This window comes from Salvelinus namaycush, unplaced genomic scaffold, assembly GCF_016432855.1.
Source record: "Salvelinus namaycush isolate Seneca unplaced genomic scaffold, SaNama_1.0 Scaffold89, whole genome shotgun sequence".
In the NCBI taxonomy this organism is placed as follows: Eukaryota; Metazoa; Chordata; class Actinopteri; order Salmoniformes; family Salmonidae; genus Salvelinus; species Salvelinus namaycush.
In genome coordinates, this window is record NW_024061630.1 from 1,802 (window position 1) to 20,708 (window position 18,907).

Consider the following 18,907-nt stretch of genomic DNA (forward strand, 5'->3'; position numbering starts at 1 on the left):
TCCTGTTGAATCTGTCAACTCCTGTCTGATTATTCTAGTCCAACACTCCTGTCTGATTATTCTAGTCCAACTCTCCTGTCTGATTATTCTAGTCCAACACTCCTGTCTGATTATTCTAGTCCAACACTCCTGTCTGATTATTCTAGTCCAACTCTCCTGTCTGATTATTCTAGTCCAACTCTCCTGTCTGATTATTCTAGTCCAACTCTCCTGTCTGATTATTCTAGTCCAACTCTCCTGTCTGATTATTCTAGTCCAACACTCCTGTCTGATTATTCTAGTCCAACACTCCTGTCTGATTATTCTAGTCCAACTCTCCTGTCTGATTATTCTAGTCCAACTCTCCTGTCTGATTATTCTAGTCCAACTCTCCTGTCTGATTATTCTAGTCCAACTCTCCTGTCTGATTATTCTAGTCCAACACTCCTGTCGGATTATTCTAGTCCAACACTCCTGTCTGATTATTCTAGTCCAACTCTCCTGTCTGATTATTCTAGTCCAACTCTCCTGTCTGATTATTCTAGTCCAACTCTCCTGTCTGATTATTCTAGTCCAACTCTCCTGTCTGATTATTCTAGTCCAACACTCCTGTCTGATTATTCTAGTCCAACTCTCCTGTCTGATTATTCTAGTCCAACTCTCCTGTCTGATTATTCTAGTCCAACACTCCTGTCTGATTATTCTAGTCCAACACTCCTGTCTGATTATTCTAGTCCAACACTCCTGTCTGATTATTCTAGTCCAACACTCCTGTCTGATTATTCTAGTCCAACTCTCCTGTCTGATTATTCTAGTCCAACACTCCTGTCTGATTATTCTAGTCCAACACTCCTGTCTGATTATTCTAGTCCAACTCTCCTGTCTGATTATTCTAGTCCAACTCTCCTGTCTGATTATTCTAGTCCAACTCTCCTGTCTGATTATTCTAGTCCAACACTCCTGTCTGATTATTCTAGTCCAACACTCCTGTCTGATTATTCTAGTCCAACACTCCTGTCTGATTATTCTAGTCCAACTCTCCTGTCTGATTATTCTAGTCCAACTCTCCTGTCTGATTATTCTAGTCCAACTCTCCTGTCTGATTATTCTAGTCCAACTCTCCTGTCTGATTATTCTAGTCCAACTCTCCTGTCTGATTATTCTTGTCCAACACTCCTGTCTGATTATTCTAGTCCAACTCAACTCCCTCCTTTTTTTTCCTTCCAGGAAAAGCTGATTGTTTCCAACGAGCAGGAGGTGTTACGAGTCCACTACCGGGCCGCCAGAACGCTAGCCAATCAGACGCTCCCGTTCAGTGCATGCACCGTGCTATTGGACGCTGAAGTGTATAACATGCCTCAGGATGCCCAATCAAGTGGCATGATGTCACGCACTGTCGAATCAGTAAGTTTTGGCATCAAATCACATTTATTTAGAATTGATCATATACTCTAGAATGGATAAGTTGGCATCAATCAACTAATCAAATGTATTTGTAAATGATTTTTACAACAGCAGTTACGCTTCCATTTGAGTCATTCCGCTTTTATCCAGAGAGACTCACTTGTTGACGCGAAGTGCTTTTTACAACAAGTGTTTTAAAAACCATGATGGTTTTAACAGAACTGAACTTTACTACTGACAGTTCTGAGTAACGTTGTACTAATTACATTTACATTTACATTTAAGTCATTTAGCAGACGCTCTTATCCAGAGCGACTTACAAATTGGTGCATTCACCTTATGATATCCAGTGGAACAACCACTTTACAATAGTGCATCTAAATCTTTTAAGGGGGGGGGGGGGGGTTAGAAGGATTACTTTATCCTATCCTAGGTATTCCTTAAAGAGGTGGGGTTTCAGGTGTCTCCGGAAGGTGGTGATTGACTCCGCTGACCTGGCGTCGTGAGGGAGTTTGTTCCACCATTGGGGTGCCAGAGCAGCGAACAGTTTTGACTGGGCTGAGCGGGAACTGTACTTCCTCAGAGGTAGGGAGGCGAGCAGGCCAGAGGTGGATGAACGCAGTGCCCTTGTTTGGGTGTAGGGCCTGATCAGAGCCTGAAGGTACGGAGGTGCCGTTCCCCTCACAGCTCCGTAGGCAAGCACCATGGTCTTGTAGCGGATGCGAGCTTCAACTGGAAGCCAGTGGAGTGTGCGGAGGAGCGGGGTGACGTGAGAGAACTTGGGAAGGTTGAACACCAGACGGGCTGCGGCGTTCTGGATGAGTTGTAGGGGTTTAATGGCACAGGCAGGGAGCCCAGCCAACAGCGAGTTGCAGTAATCCAGACGGGAGATGACAAGTGCCTGGATTAGGACCTGCGCCGCTTCCTGTGTGAGGCAGGGTCGTACTCTGCGAATGTTGTAGAGCATGAACCTACAGGAACAGGTCACCGCCTAATGATGTTTACGTGTGTGTTTTGGTTTCCAGGGTGACCAAGATGGCAAGACGTCGGTGAGGGATCGTTTCAACGCCCGCCAGTTTATGTCCTGGTTACAAGACGTGGACGACAAGTTCGATAAACTCAAGGTAAGATTTCTCTGAAAAATAATATCCGTACTACCTGTAATCTGGAAATACATTTTTTGAGCATGCAGCCAATGGCATGGATGTTCATGAGTTTCATTCATCCTGTTTAACCACCTTTTTAAGATGATTTTTTATCAATATTTCAGAAACCTCAAATTTGAAATGTATTCCTTTAGCGAATCAATCATATCCAGTGTCATCCAATTGTTTAATATTTTATGTATCCTCTCTCGCTCTCGCTGTCTCTCGCTGTCTCTCGCTGTCGCTGTCTCTCGCTGTCTCTCGCTGTCGCTGTCTCTCGCTGTCGCTGTCTCTCTCTCTCGCTGTCTCTCGCTGTCGCTGTCTCTCGCTGTCGCTGTCTCTCTCTCGCTCTGTCTCTCTCTCGCTCTGTCTCTCTCTCGCTCTGTCTCTCTCTCGCTCTGTCTCTCTCTCGCTCTGTCTCTCTCTCGCTCTGTCTCTCTCTCGCTCTGTCTCGCTGTCTCTCTCTCTCTCTCTCGCTCTCTCTCGCTGTCTCTCTCTCTCTCTCTCTCTCTCGCTGTCTCTCTCTCTCTCTCTCTCTCGCTGTCTCTCTCTCTCTCTCTCTCTCTCTCTCTCTCGCTGTCTCTCTCTCTCTCGCTCTCTCTCGCTGTCTCTCTCTCTCTCTCGCTGTCTCTCTCTCTCTCGCTGTCTCTCTCTCTCTCTCTCTCTCTCTCTCTCTCTCGCTGTCTCTCTCTCTCTCTCTCTCTCTCTCGCTGTCTCTCTCGCTCTCTCTCTCTCTCTCTCGCTGTCTCTCTCGCTCTCTCTCTCTCTCGCTGTCTCACTCGCTCTCTCTCTCTCTCGCTGTCTCTCTCGCTGTCTCTCTCTCTCTCTCGCTGTCTCTCTCTCTCTCTCGCTGTCTCTGTCTCTCGCTCTCTCTCGCTGTCTCTCTCTCTCGCTCTCTCTCTCTCTCGCTCTGTCTCTCTCTCGCTCTGTCTCTCTCTCGCTCTGTCTCTCTCTCTCTCGCTGTCTCTCTCTCTCTCGCTCTCTCTCGCTGTCTCTTTCTCTCTCTCTCTCTCTCTCTCGCTGTCTCTCTCTCTCTCTCTCTCTCGCTGTCTCTCTCTCTCTCTCTCGCTGTCTCTCTCTCTCTCTCTCTCGCTGTCTCTCTCGCTGTCTCTCTCTCTCGCTGTCTCTCTCTCTCTCTCTCTCTCTCTCTCTCTCTCTCTCTCTCTCTCTCTCTCTCTCGCTGTCTCTCTCTCTCTCGCTGTCTCTCTCTCTCTCGCTGTCTCTCTCTCTCTCTCGCTGTCTCTCTCTCTCTCTCGCTGTCTCTCGCTGTCTCTCGCTGTCTCTCGCTCTCTCTCGCTGTCTCTCGCTCTCTCTCGCTGTCTCTCGCTCTCTCTCTCTCTGTCTCTGTCTCTCTCTCTCTCGCTGTCTCTCTCTGTCTCTCTCTCTCTCGCTGTCTCTCTCTCTCGCTGTGTCTCTCTCTCTCTCGCTGTGTCTCTCTCTCTCTCGCTGTCTCTCTCTCTCTCTCGCTGTCTCTCTCTCTCTCTCGCTCTCTCTCTCTCGCTGTCTCTCTCTCTCTCTCTGTCTCTCTCGCTGTCTCTGTCTCTCTCTCGCTGTCTCTGTCTCTCGCTCTCTCTCGCTGTCTCTCTCTCTCTCTCTCTGTCTCTCTCTCTGTCTCGCTGTCTCTCTCTCTGTCTCGCTGTCTCTCGCTGTCTCTCTGTCTCTCTCTCTCTCTCTGTCTCTCTCTCTCTCTCTCTCTCTCTCCAGACGTGTCTTCTGATGCGGCAGCAGCACGAGGCAGCAGCTCTTAATGCTGTCCAGCGTCTCCATTGGCAGCTGAAACTCCAGGAGCTGGATCCAGTCATGTACAAGTCCACCTCCATCTTCGAGATATCCGAGTTCTACATCCCCCTGGTAGAGGTCAACGACGACTTTGACCTCACGCCCATATGACCTGTGACCCTTGACCTTTAGGCTAGGACTGGCAGTCAGGGTCAGGCAGAGGACCGATGATTAGGAAGGATCATCTAGTGGCCCATCTACCTCTTAACGGGGATAAAGAGATGGAGGGATGGGAAACGTGAGGCACTTGGAACATGGATGTGTGTAGAGAGCACCACGTGTGTGTGTGTGTGTGTGTGTGTGTGTGTGTGTGTGTGTGTGTGTGTGTGTGTGTGTGTGTGTGTGTGTGTGTGTGTGTGTGTGTGTGTGTGTGTGTGTGTGTGTGTGTGTGTGTGAGCAGCACTTCTCTAAATGTGGCTGAGCTCCTATGGTAGACAACAGAGACACCACAGACCTGGCCTTATTCTCCCAACTAGTGGCAAACTGACTGCTTATTCTGTTCTGGACAGGCCTGGAGCTCCACCAGGGCTCAGGGGCCCAGACCACACACTTACCCCAGGGGCCCGAGGCTGGGTAGGGGTTGGGGCAGCGCCAGGTGCTGCTGTCTGCTGAGAGGAAAGAGCTCCAGAGAGAGACCAAGCATGGACACTATTCCCTATATAGGGCACTTTGTGAAGTATATAGAAAATAGGGTGCCGTTCCTGATGTTTCCTATGGAGTCGACCATCTCTCTGCCCTCTGCACCTCCTGATGTTCCCCATGGAGTCGACCGTCCCTCTGCCCTCTGCACCTCCTGATGTTCCCTATGGAGTCGACCATCCCTCTGCACCTCCTGATGTTCCCTATGGAGTCGACCGTCCCTCTGCCCTCTGCACCTCCTGATGTTCCCCATGGAGTCGACCGTCCCTCTGCCCTCTGCACCTCCTGATGTTCCCCATGGAGTCGACCATCCCTCTGCCCTCTGCACCTCCTGATGTTCCCCATGGAGTCGACCGTCCCTCTGCCCTCTGCACCTCCTGTTGTTCCCTATGGAGTCGACCGTCCCTCTGCCCTCTGCACCTCCTGATGTTCCCTATGGAGTCGACCATCCCTCTGCCCTCTGCACCTCCTGATGTTCCCTATGGAGTCGACCATCCCTCTGCACCTCCTGATGTTCCCCATGGAGTCGACCATCCCTCTGCCCTCTGCACCTCCTGATGTTCCCTAAGGAGTCGACCATCCCTCTGCCCTCTGCACCTCCTGATGTTCCCTATGGAGTCGACCATCCCTCTGCCCTCTGCACCTCCTGATGTTCCCTATGGAGTCGACCATCCCTCTGCACCTCCTGATGTTCCCTAAGGAGTCGACCATCCCTCTGCCCTCTGCACCTCCTGATGTTCCCTATGGAGTCGACCATCCCTCTGCACCTCCTGATGTTCCCTATGGAGTCGACCAGCCCTCTGCACCTCCTGATGTTCCCTATGGAGTCGACCATCCCTCTGCACCTCCTGATGTTCCCTATGGAGTCGACCGTCCCTCTGCCCTCTGCACCTCCTGATGTTCCCTATGGAGTCGACCGTCCCTCTGCCCTCTGCACCTCCTGATGTTCCCTATGGAGTCGACCATCCCTCTGCCCTCTGCACCTCCTGATGTTCCCCATGGAGTCGACCATCCCTCTGCCCTCTGCACCTCCTGATGTTCCCCATGGAGTCGACCATCCCTCTGCCCTCTGCACCTCCTGATGTTCCCCATGGAGTCGACCGTCCCTCTGCCCTCTGCACCTCCTGATGTTTCCTATGGAGTCGACCGTCCCTCTGCCCTCTGCACCTCCTGATGTTCCCTATGGAGTCGACCATCCCTCTGCCCTCTGCACCTCCTGATGTTCCCTATGGAGTCGACCATCCCTCTGCACCTCCTGATGTTCCCTATGGAGTCGACCATCCCTCTGCCCTCTGCACCTCCTGATGTTCCCTATGGAGTCGACCGTCCCTCTGCCCTCTGCACCTCCTGATGTTCCCTATGGAGTCGACCATCCCTCTGCACCTCCTGATGTTCCCCATGGAGTCGACCATCCCTCTGCACCTCCTGTTGTTCCCTATGGAGTCGACCATCCCTCTGCACCTCCTGATGTTCCCCATGGAGTCGACCATCCCTCTGCACCTCCTGTTGTTCCCTATGGAGTCGACCGTCCCTCTGCCCTCTGCACCTCCTGATGTTCCCCATGGAGTCGACCATCCCTCTGCCCTCTGCACCTCCTGATGTTCCCTATGGAGTCGACCATCCCTCTGCCCTCTGCACCTCCTGATGTTCCCTAAGGAGTCGACCATCCCTCTGCACCTCCTGATGTTCCCTATGGAGTCGACCATCCCTCTGCACCTCCTGTTGTTCCCTATGGAGTCGACCATCCCTCTGCACCTCCTGATGTTCCCTAAGGAGTCGACCATCCCTCTGCACCTCCTGATGTTCCCTATGGAGTCGACCATCCCTCTGCACCTCCTGTTGTTCCCTATGGAGTCGACCATCCCTCTGCACCTCCTGATGTTCCCTAAGGAGTCGACCATCCCTCTGCACCTCCTGATGTTCCCTATGGAGTCGACCATCCCTCTGCACCTCCTGTTGTTCCCTATGGAGTCGACCAGCCCTCTGCACCTCCTGATGTTCCCCATGGAGTCGACCGTCCCTCTGCACCTCCTGATGTTCCCCATGGAGTCGACCATCCCTCTGCACCTCCTGTTGTTCCCTATGGAGTCGACCATCCCTCTGCACCTCCTGATGTTCCCCATGGAGTCGACCATCCCTCTGCACCTCCTGTTGTTCCCTATGGAGTCGACCGTCCCTCTGCCCTCTGCACCTCCTGATGTTCCCCATGGAGTCGACCATCCCTCTGCCCTCTGCACCTCCTGATGTTCCCTATGGAGTCGACCATCCCTCTGCCCTCTGCACCTCCTGATGTTCCCTAAGGAGTCGACCATCCCTCTGCACCTCCTGATGTTCCCTATGGAGTCGACCATCCCTCTGCACCTCCTGATGTTCCCTATGGAGTCGACCATCCCTCTGCACCTCCTGTTGTTCCCTATGGAGTCGACCATCCCTCTGCACCTCCTGATGTTCCCTAAGGAGTCGACCATCCCTCTGCACCTCCTGATGTTCCCTATGGAGTCGACCATCCCTCTGCACCTCCTGTTGTTCCCTATGGAGTCGACCATCCCTCTGCACCTCCTGATGTTCCCTAAGGAGTCGACCATCCCTCTGCACCTCCTGATGTTCCCTATGGAGTCGACCATCCCTCTGCACCTCCTGTTGTTCCCTATGGAGTCGACCATCCCTCTGCACCTCCTGATGTTCCCTAAGGAGTCGACCGTCCCTCTGCCCTCTACACCTCCTGATGTTCCCTATGGAGTCGACCATCCCTCTGCACCTCCTGATGTTCCCTATGGAGTCGACCATCCCTCTGCCCTCTGCACCTCCTGATGTTCCCTATGGAGTCGACCGTCCCTCTGCCCTCTGCACCTCCTGATGTTCCCCATGGAGTCGACCATCCCTCTGCCCTCTACACCTCCTGATGTTCCCTATGGAGTCGACCGTCCCTCTGCCCTCTGCACCTCCTGATGTTCCCTATGGAGTCGACCATCCCTCTGCACCTCCTGATGTTCCCCATGGAGTCGACCATCCCTCTGCCCTCTGCACCTCCTGATGTTCCCCATGGAGTCGACCATCCCTCTGCACCTCCTGATGTTCCCTATGGAGTCGACCATCCCTCTGCACCTCCTGATGTTCCCCATGGAGTCGACCGTCCCTCTGCCCTCTGCACCTCCTGATGTTCCCCATGGAGTCGACCATCCCTCTGCCCTCTGCACCTCCTGATGTTCCCCATGGAGTCGACCATCCCTCTGCACCTCCTGATGTTCCCCATGGAGTCGACCATCCCTCTGCCCTCTGCACCTCCTGATGTTCCCCATGGAGTCGACCATCCCTCTGCACCTCCTGATGTTCCCCATGGAGTCGACCATCCCTCTGCCCTCTGCACCTCCTGATGTTCCCCATGGAGTCGACCATCCCTCTGCACCTCCTGTTGTTCCCTATGGAGTCGACCATCCCTCTGCCCTCTGCACCTCCTGATGTTCCCTATGGAGTCGACCATCCCTCTGCCCTCTGCACCTCCTGATGTTCCCTAAGGAGTCGACCGTCCCTCTGCCCTCTGCACCTCCTGATGTTCCCTAAGGAGTCGACCGTCCCTCTGCCCTCTGCACCTCCTGATGTTCCCCATGGAGTCGACCATCCCTCTGCCCTCTGCACCTCCTGATGTTCCCCATGGAGTCGACCTGCCCTCTGCACCTCCTGATGTTCCCTATGGAGTCGACCGTCCCTCTGCACCTCCTGATGTTCCCTATGGAGTCGACCATCCCTCTGCACCTCCTGATGTTCCCTATGGAGTCGACCGTCCCTCTGCACCTCCTGATGTTCCCTATGGAGTCGACCATCCCTCTGCACCTCCTGATGTTCCCTATGGAGTCGACCATCCCTCTGCACCTCCTGTTGTTCCCTATGGAGTCGACCAGCCCTCTGCACCTCCTGATGTTCCCCATGGAGTCGACCATCCCTCTGCCCTCTGCACCTCCTGATGTTCCCTATGGAGTCGACCATCCCTCTGCACCTCCTGATGTTCCCCATGGAGTCGACCATCCCTCTGCCCTCTGCACCTCCTGATGTTCCCCATGGAGTCGACCATCCCTCTGCCCTCTGCACCTCCTGATGTTCCCCATGGAGTCGACCATCCCTCTGCCCTCTGCACCTCCTGATGTTCCCTATGGAGTCGACCATCCCTCTGCCCTCTGCACCTCCCTCATCGAGCAGGGTTACAAAACGGGAGAAGAAAAAAAAAAACATTTCAATTCAGCTTTTGTTTTTAAGTGTTTATTACATCGTACACAGACTTGTTTTTTTTTAACTTATTTTCTACAGACAGATTGTGCATTTGTAAATAACCCATGTAATGATGGTTTGAAACTTGTACAGAAAAAATAACTAAGATATTTTGATTGTAAAATGTTTTTTTTATTTTTTTTATGTCTGTTTTAATGGACCAAAGTTGAATTAGTGTTGAGTCTGTGTGCTCTTTCTCTCTGTCAAGGTCCTTGTTGTTGTTACTGTTGTTGACATCAACGTTGTTGGCGTAACTCTTTTGAGAATGTCGGGTCGGTTTCTGTTTTTCTCCTTTTGGTTCTATCATTTTTTGCTTCTTTTTTTTTGTTGCTTTTTTTATTCCCATCTGGACTGGAGTTGGGATCCACGCACCACATCAACGTGTTATTTCTTTGACTGGTGGTTTGGATGCTGTGCATGCTGTTATTTCCTGATCCCAGAAGAAGCTGTACCGTGGACTGTTGTGATTTGAGGTTTAACTGAAGTCACTCAGCTCCTTCCTTTTTTCGTTTTGTTCTGTCCTTTCACAAACAAAGTTTGTATCTGAAATGGCACCCTATTCCCTATATAGTGCACTACTTTAGACTCCAAATGGGATCCTATTCCCTATATAGTGAACTACTTTTGACCGGGACCCTATGCAGGCTCTTGTCAAAAGTATTGCAGACCTGCCAACCTGCGTGCAGTTTGCGTAACATAGTCAAAGTACTCTGGTACAAAAAACAACCTTAATATACACTGCTCAAAAAAATAAAGGGAACACTTAAACAACACAATGTAACTCCAAGTCAATCACACTTCTGTGAAATCAAACTGTCCACTTAGGAAGCAACACTGATTGACAATAAATTTCACATGCTGTTGTGCAAATGGAATAGACAAAAGGTGGAAATTATATGCATTTAGCAAGACACCCCCAATAAAGGAGTGATTCTGCAGGTGGTGACCACAGACCACTTCTCAGTTCCTATGCTTCCTGGCTGATGTTTTGGTCACTTTTGAATGCTGGCGGTGCTCTCACTCTAGTGGTAGCATGAGACGGAGTCTACAACCCACACAAGTGGCTCAGGTAGTGCAGCTCATCCAGGATGGCACATCAATGCGAGCTGTGGCAAGAAGGTTTGCTGTGTCTGTCAGCGTAGTGTCCAGAGCATGGAGGCGCTACCAGGAGACAGGCCAGTACATCAGGAGACGTGGAGGAGGCCGTAGGAGGGCAACAACCCAGCAGCAGGACCGCTACCTCCGCCTTTGAGCAGGAGGAGCACTGCCAGAGCCCTGCAAAATGACCTCCAGCAGGCCACAAATGTGCATGTGTCTGCTCAAACGGTCAGAAACAGACTCCATGAGGGTGGTATGAGGGCCCGACGTCCACAGGTGGGGGTTGTGCTTACAGCCCAACACCGTGCAGGACGTTTGGCATTTGCCAGAGAACACCAAGATTGGCAAATTTGCCACTGGCGCCCTGTGCTCTTCACAGATGAAAGCAGGTTCACACTGAGCACATGAGCACATGTGACAGACGTGACAGAGTCTGGAGACGCCGTGGAGAACGTTCTGCTGCCTGCAACATCCTCCAGCATGACCGGTTTGGCGGTGGGTCAGTCATGGTGTGGGGTGGCATTTCTTTGTGGGGCCGCACAGCCCTCCATGTGCTCGCCAGAGGTAGCCTGACTGCCATTAGGTACCGAGATGAGATCCTCAGAGCCCTTGTGAGACCATATGCTGACACATGCACATTTGTGGCCTACTGGAGTTCATTTTGCAGGGCTCTGGCAGTGCTCCTCCTGCTCAAAGGCGGAGGTAGCGGTCCTGCTGCTGGGTTGTTGCCCTCCTACGGCCTCCTCCACGTCTCCTGATGTACTGGCCTGTCTCCTGGTAGCGCCTCCATGCTCTGGACACTACGCTGACAGACACAGCAAATCTTCTTGCCACAGCTCGCATTAATGTGCCATCCTGGATGAGCTGCACTACCTGAGCCACTTGTGTGGGTTGTAGACTCCGTCTCATGCTACTACTAGAGTGAGAGCACCGCCAGCATTCAAAAGTGACCAAAACATCAGCCAGGAAGCATAGGAACTGAGAAGTGGTCTGTGGTCACCACCTGCAGAATCACTCCTTTATTGGGGGTGTCTGGCTAATTGCCTATAATTTCCACCATTTGTCTATTCCATTTGCACAACAGCATGTGAAATTTATTGTCAATCAGTGTTGCTTCCTAAGTGGACAGTTTGATTTCACAGAAGTGTGATTGACTTGGAGTTACATTGTGTTGTTTAAGTGTTCCCTTTATTTTTTTGAGCAGTGTACGTATGAACAGGCTTCTAGTTGGCAGATTGAATGTTTTTTGACTCGGCTGTCGGAAGATGGAGCTGAGCCAATCCGGGGACTTGGGCGAATAGAACGAATCTTTAGCTCCCCCCCCCCCCCCCCCCGTAGTCATACTAGTGTTTTCCTCCCTCCAATAAGATGGCAGCTCTCCACTTTGTTGATATCACTGATGGATGAGGAAAAACGGTAGGGGAACATTTTCCCAAAATTGTATGGTGTTAGTCAAGCACGTAACTATTATTCCGTAGTTAGCTCCTTCGCTAAGGCGTCACTACGGCAAAGGTAGTTAGCTCCTTCGCTAAGGGGTCACTACGGCAAAGGTAGTTAGCTCCTTTGCTAAGGGGTCACTACGGCAAAGGTAGTTAGCTCCTTTGCTAAGGGGTCACTACGGCAAAGGTAGTTAGCTCCTTCGCTAAGGGGTCACTACGGCAAAGGTAGTTAGCTCCTTCGCTAAGGGGTCACAACGGCAAAGGTAGTTAGCTCCTTTGCTAAGGGGTCACTACGGCAAAGGTAGTTAGCTCCTTCGCTAAGGGGTCACTACGGCAAAGGTAGTTAGCTCCTTCGCTAAGGGGTCACTACGGCAAAGGTAGTTAGCTCCTTCGCTAAGGGGTCACTACGGCAAAGGTAGTTAGCTCCTTCGCTAAGGGGTCACTACGGCAAAGGTAGTTAGCTCCTTCGCTAAGGGGTCACTACGGCAAAGGTAGTTAGCTCCTTCGCTAAGGGGTCACTACGGCAAAGGTAGTTAGCTCCTTCGCTAAGGGGTCACTACGGCAAAGGTAGTTAGCTACAGCGTTTAGTCAACTAAGCGAGAACACTTTCTTGCCTGCGCATTTTGATTTCCGTAATGGTAGTAGGTCGGGAGAGCATTAACGAGCGAAAAGGAAACGTTGCGTTGTTGCTGAAGTTCAGTGAGCGTCGCAGGGGGAAGAAGAAGAAGAAGAAGAAGGTGGATGGAAACAGACATGGCAGAGAGCTGCTGGTTCCCGCTGATACCTTCCTTCACAGAAAGTTATGTCAGACTGTTTAAACATTACCAGGCATTATGTTAATGACTACATTGCATCAAGTAATTTAATCTGAATTTTCTCTACCAACAAAATGAAGAAGCCAGTTTTGCATTTGACTGACTATCGACATAAAGACAGTTATTTGTTAGAATAGTAATTACCGGAAACGGTGTTTCCTCCGACACATTGGTGCAGCTGGCATCCGGGTTAAGCGAGCAGTGTGTCAAGAAGCAGTGCGGCTTAGTCGTGTTTCGGAGGACGCACGGCTCTCGACCTTCGCCTCTCCCGAGTCCGTATGGGGGGTTGCAGCGATGAGACAAGACTGTAACTACCAATTGGATACCACAAAATTGGGGGGGGGGGAAAGAAAATTTGATTTACAAATACAAGAATAGTCATTACCCCTACATTTTCAGGAAATGACAGTTACAGGTTTTTCAAAAATGCTCCAATTTCCTGAGGGGGAAGTTGACTGACCCCCCCCTCCACCACCACCACTACCTAACCTTAGTCCTACATCAGCACCACCTTGTCAGAAAATCCTAGGGAGAGCCCTGATTTTTGTAAATTTTTAAATGTATTTCTAGTTAGCTAGTGAAAGAAAAACAGCTAATTACCAAGTACCCATAGCTGGCTATAGCCTACAATTCCTCTTGAGGCAGTCAACATCATCTTTAGGCTAAAATGAGGCCTATGATTTGAGCGGTGTGGGTGCCGGTGTTGGGTCTAGAGTGCTGCCACGGCGCTGAAGTGGTACTCATTAAAAAAGAAAATACAAATATTCAAGGTTGTAGTGAACTATGCGGGGCCCTGGTCTAAACTATATAGGGACTAGGGTACCATTTTTGGACACATCACTGTACAGTTCCTCAAACCTTCCTGTGTGTTGTCCCTTGTTTTTTAGGTGGTGTCTCGCACACATTAAAGGAAAAACCATGTGTTGTTGCAAAATTCTTCTATAGAAATAGGGAGACGGAAAAAAAAATCTTAACTTTTACAGTTTTGATGTGAGATTACAACAAAGCCTATTTTTTCAACATATTGCCTATTGAACGATAGTTCTAAAAAATGTCTATTTTAATATTTACTTGTTACATGACATGTACATATTTGTAATATATATAATTGAATAAATTTTATTGGTTGTGAATTAAAATATTGTCTTGCTAGTTTTTTTTGTGTCATCTCAACCTTTTTCTAGTGTCTTTTTGCCAAACCGTTGTTATATAGCGTTATATTAATTGCTACAATTTGACAATTATGCACTTTCGTCTACAAATACTTACACCACCCAGGCAGTTTACCCTTCAATGGATTCTTCCAGGTTAATTCTGAAATCCATCTATATAACACAAGACACTGATAACCTTCACCCTCCCCACTGCCGCAGCTCACATAGTCAATTCTCCATCAGATACAGAGGTAGCATACTCTGGAATTCTTATCTTCACATTGCCAAATCATCATCATCCCTCAATAACTTCAAGCAAAGACTGGAGGTCAGCCTGATGAACCAAACTACTCAGTAATCTCCTCCATGAAGACTGGAGGTCAGCCTGATGAACCAAACTACTCAGTAATCTCCTCCATGAAGACTGGAGGTCAGCCTGATGAACCAAACTACTCAGTAATCTCCTCCATGAAGACTGGGGGTCAGCCTGATGAACCAAACTACTCAGTAATCTCCTCCATGAAGACTGGAGGTCAGCCTGATGAACCAAACTACTCAGTAATCTCCTCCATGAAGACTGGAGGTCAGCCTGATGAACCAAACTACTCAGTAATCTCCTCCGTGAAGACTGGAGGTCAGCCTGATGAACCAAACTACTCAGTAATCTCCTCCATGAAGACTGGAGGTCAGCCTGATGAACCAAACTACTCAGTAATCTCCTCCGTGAAGACTGGAGGTCAGCCTGATGAACCAAACTACTCAGTAATCTCCTCCGTGAAGACTGGAGGTCAGCCTGATGAACCAAACTACTCAGTAATCTCCTCCGTGAAGACTGGAGGTCAGCCTGATGAACCAAACTACTCAGTAATCTCCTCCATGAAGACTGGGGGTCAGCCTGATGAACCAAACTACTCAGTAATCTCCTCCATGAAGACTGGGGGTCAGCCTGATGAACCAAACTACTCAGTAATCTCCTCCATGAAGACTGGAGGTCAGCCTGATGGACCAAACTACTCAGTAATCTCCTCCGTGAAGACTGGAGGTCAGCCTGATGAACCAAACTACTCAGTAATCTCCTCCGTGAAGACTGGAGGTCAGCCTGATGAACCAAACTACTCAGTAATCTCCTGCATATATATCTCCTCCTCTTACACACTCCCACTCCCACATAATCAAACATGTTTTTTACTAAGTCATGTACAATTATAATGAATATGATTTGTTTAACTGATTGAACAAACCTTTTAGTTTTTTTTTTTGTACTTATATTTGCGGTGTGATTTTCATATCAGCCCTTTTGGTCTTCCAACCTGCACACTGTTTTACTACATTTCTGTGCTGTTTTTGTCTTTCGCTTCTTCTTTTGTTGTTGCTGCTGCGAATAAATAAAGCCTAAAAGCTCTGTGCAATAAACGCTAGTGGGTGAGGCGTTTGGCCGCAGCGATGTGGAGTAGTAGGCTGGTGTTTTATGTGTTCAGGGAGGGAGCGTTTAATTCTTTTGAGCAAAATCTCTGCCGATGGCAGAACTGTATCCTTCCACTAGGTGGCGACATACACAAATCATTCCAGTAATGACGTCCCAAAATCTAGCTGTTATTCAAATTAAATTGTATTTGTTACATGTGTTACGACAGGTGTAGACCTTACAGTGAAGTGCTTACTTACAAGCCCTTAACCAACGATGCAGTTTTAAGAAAATACCTTAAAAAAATATATATATATATTATATATAAATATATATATTCCTTTTTTTAAAGTAAGAGATGAGAATAACAAATAATTAAAGAGCAGCAGTAAATAACAATAGCGGGGCTATATACAGGGGGTACTGGAACATAGGAAATGTGCTTTCTGGCACCGGTGTCGAGGTAATTGAGATATGTACATGCAGTTAGGGTTGTTAAAGTGGCTATGCATAGATGATAACAGAGAGTAGTAGCAGTGTTGGGGGGGGGGGGGCCTTCCTCTGACACCGCCTGGTATAGAGGTCCTGGATGGCAGGAAGCTTGGCACCGGTGTCGAGGTAATTGAGATATGTACATGCAGTTAGGGTTGTTAAAGTGGCTATGCATAGATGATAACAGAGAGTAGTAGCAGTGTAGGGTGGGTGGGGGGGGGGCCTTCCTCTGACACCGCCTTCCTCCTTTAGGGCCTTCCTCTGACACCGCCTGGTATAGAGGTCCTGGATGGCAGGAAGCTTGGCCCCGGGGATGTACTGGGCCGTACGCACTACCCTCTGTAGTGCCTTGCGGGCGGAGGCCAAGCAGTTGCCATACCAGGCAGTGATGCAACCAGTCAGGATGCTCTCGATGGTGCAGCTGTAGAACCTTTTGAGGATCTGAGGACCATTGCCAAATCTTTTCAGTCTCCTGAGGAATAGGTTTTGTCATGCCCTCTTCACGACTGTCTTGGTGTGCTTGGACCATGATAGTTTGTTGGTGATGTGGACACCAAGGAACTTGAAGCTCTCAACCTGCTCCACTACAGCCCCGTCGATGAGAATGGGGGCGTGCTCGGTCCTCCTTTTCCTGTAGTCCACAATCATCTCCTGTTATAAATTATGTTAAGGTATTTTTTTTATTTTTTTTCACCTTTATTTAACCAGGAAGGCCAGTTGGAGAACAAGTTGATTGAGGTTATAAGTGGGTTCAACCAGACGTTATGCCAACTCCTGGATGGATCTGTCACATACTGAGTTGTTAGATAGCCTATCTTCCTCTACAATAGAAACCCTGGTTCGAATCCAGGCTGTATCACAACCGGCTGTGATTGGGAGTCCCATAGGGCGGTGCATAATCATCCCCAGCGTCGTCCGGGTTTGGCCCGGTCTAGGCCGCCATAGCCTATACCGCTACTTGATGGCTTCTGGCCCTTTCACACCTAAAGGGAACCGTAGGCTGGAACTGCTCCCGGTGATGACTACAATAACAAATAGCTGCCTAATGGGGAGTTTTATGGCTGGGGAAAAGGTTTGTGTCAGGCTTGACAACGGTTAAGATTTGACTCAGTGGTTTAGTTTCTATAAATTAAGAAGTCAGTGAGGACATTGGGGAATTATTATTTTATCAATTCAAAGTTGCCCATATTATCTGGACTCTGACTTGACAATATTGTGAAACAAGACAGGAGTGTTTTTTTAACGGTATAGTAAAGGGAGTTTATATTTCTCCTCCTGACCCCTGAGTGGCTGGCTTCTGTTATCTTGAAGAGCTGCCCAGCCACGCCACACTGATTTGTGTCTCTTCGTTCTGCCTAAGCTACTAGTCCTGCCGTCTCCAGTCCAACTAACTGCTTAGTTCCTAGATCACGTTAAAACGGACGCTGTATCTTTAAGACGCCCGACTGTCTGCGGCGTTGCGGCTGAGAAACTGACGCCCTCCGACTGCATCGTTATTATAGACGGCAGAGTTTCATCCTGGACCTTGCGAGGAAAGCCGGCGGTGTTGGATTTAAAGGGGAAACAGCCGTCAATCAAACGAAGGATTCGAACCATTGTAACGGTAAATATTAATAATCTCGTTTTGACTCTTGTGGCCTATGCTTCTTGATGAACCGGTGTTGTTCGTGCGAGGAAAACGTTAGGTAGGGGTTTTAGGGAGCGTTTTGTCCCGAGGTAGAGAAGATGTAGAGAAAGGGAGGCTAAATCTACTGTTAGTGCAGTGTAATTAACGAAATGACTCTAACTTGTGGGTTTCAGTGTAATTAACGAAATGACTCTCACTTGTGGTTTTCAGTGTAATTAACGAAATGACTAATTTGTGGTTTTCAACAGGGGTATTTTCCTCTGTCCGTTGTAACGTTAGTCAAACTCCCGTCAGAATATAATGCATTTCAATTTAGGACAGATGTTTTCCTGTAGGCAACTACAGTATATTGAAATTATGAAAACACAACATATTTGAAGTCATCACAGCTAAGAAATGGTTATTTGTTACATCAAATACAGGCTACATTTTATTATCCATGTGTTGCAGCACCACTGGATTTCAAAACAGTCCTGTTTGAGTTATATAACATTTATCTTTCTCTAGAAAGGTTGTCATAGATCATTTCTTTGTCTCTTGTTATAGAAAATTCAAATTCACCACGTTATTTTACGAGCACCATCAAAGCTGTCTGTGTTCTGTCTGTTCTCAAATGTATTTATATAGCCCTTCTTACATCAGCTGATATCTCAAAGTGCTGTACAGAAACCCAGCCTAAGTTCTGTCTGTGTATCTGTAAGTCCAATGCGCCTTCAGACTGTACTATATTCTGTCTAACTGTAGACCTCCCTGTCTGTCTGTCTGGTATATGTCTGTAGACCTTGTCTGTCTGGTATATGTCTATAGACCTACCTGTCTGTCTGGTATATGTCTATAGACCTCCCTGTCTGTCTGGTATATGTCTATAGACCTCCCTGTCTGTCTGTCTGGTATATGTCTATAGACCTCCCTGTCTGTCTGGTATATGTCTGTAGACCTTGTCTGTCTGGTATATGTCTATAGACCTCCCTGTCTGTCTGGTATATGTCTATAGACCTCCCTGTCTGTCTGGTATATGTCTATAGACCTCCCTGTCTGTCTGGTATATGTTTATAGACCTCCCTGTCTGTCTGGTATATGTCTGTAGACCTTGTCTGTCTGGTATATGTCTATAGACCTTGTCTGTCTGGTATATGTCTGTAGACCTCCCTGTCTGTCTGTCTGGTATATGTCTATAGACCTACCTGTCTGTCTGGTATATGTCTATAGACCTCCCTGTCTGTCTGTCTGGTATATGTTTATAGACCTCCCTGTCTGTCTGGTATATGTCTATAGACCTCCCTGTCTGTCTGGTATATGTCTGTAGACCTTGTCTGTCTGGTATATGTCTATAGACCTACCTGTCTGTCTGGTATATGTTTATAGACCTCCCTGTCTGTATGTCTGGTATATGTCTATAGACCTCCCTGTCTGTCTGGTATATGTCTATAGACCTCCCTGTCTGTCTGTCTGTCTGGTATATGTTTATAGACCTCCCTGTCTGTCTGTCTGGTATATGTCTATAGACCTCCCTGTCTGTCTGGTATATGTCTATAGACCTCCCTGTCTGTCTGTCTGGTATATGTCTGTAGACCTCCCTGTCTGTATGTCTGGTATATGTCTATAGACCTCCCTGTCTGTCTGGTATATGTCTATAGACCTCCCTGTCTGTATGTCTGGTATATGTCT

At 48.7% G+C, this 18,907-nt stretch overlaps 1 protein-coding gene across 1 annotated transcript; it reads left to right on the forward strand.

The window, feature by feature from the left end:
• Positions 1-1,206: 1,206 nt before the first annotated feature.
• LOC120043288 (ankyrin repeat domain-containing protein 12-like) lies at positions 1,207-9,098 on the forward strand (the record flags this gene model as incomplete). The annotated part of the gene is made up of 3 exons (XM_038987911.1): positions 1,207-1,383; positions 2,409-2,507; positions 4,233-9,098. Coding segments are annotated over 3 exons (462 nt in total), but the record flags the coding sequence as incomplete, so codon positions are not given.
• Between the last annotated feature and the right edge of the window lie 9,809 nt (positions 9,099-18,907).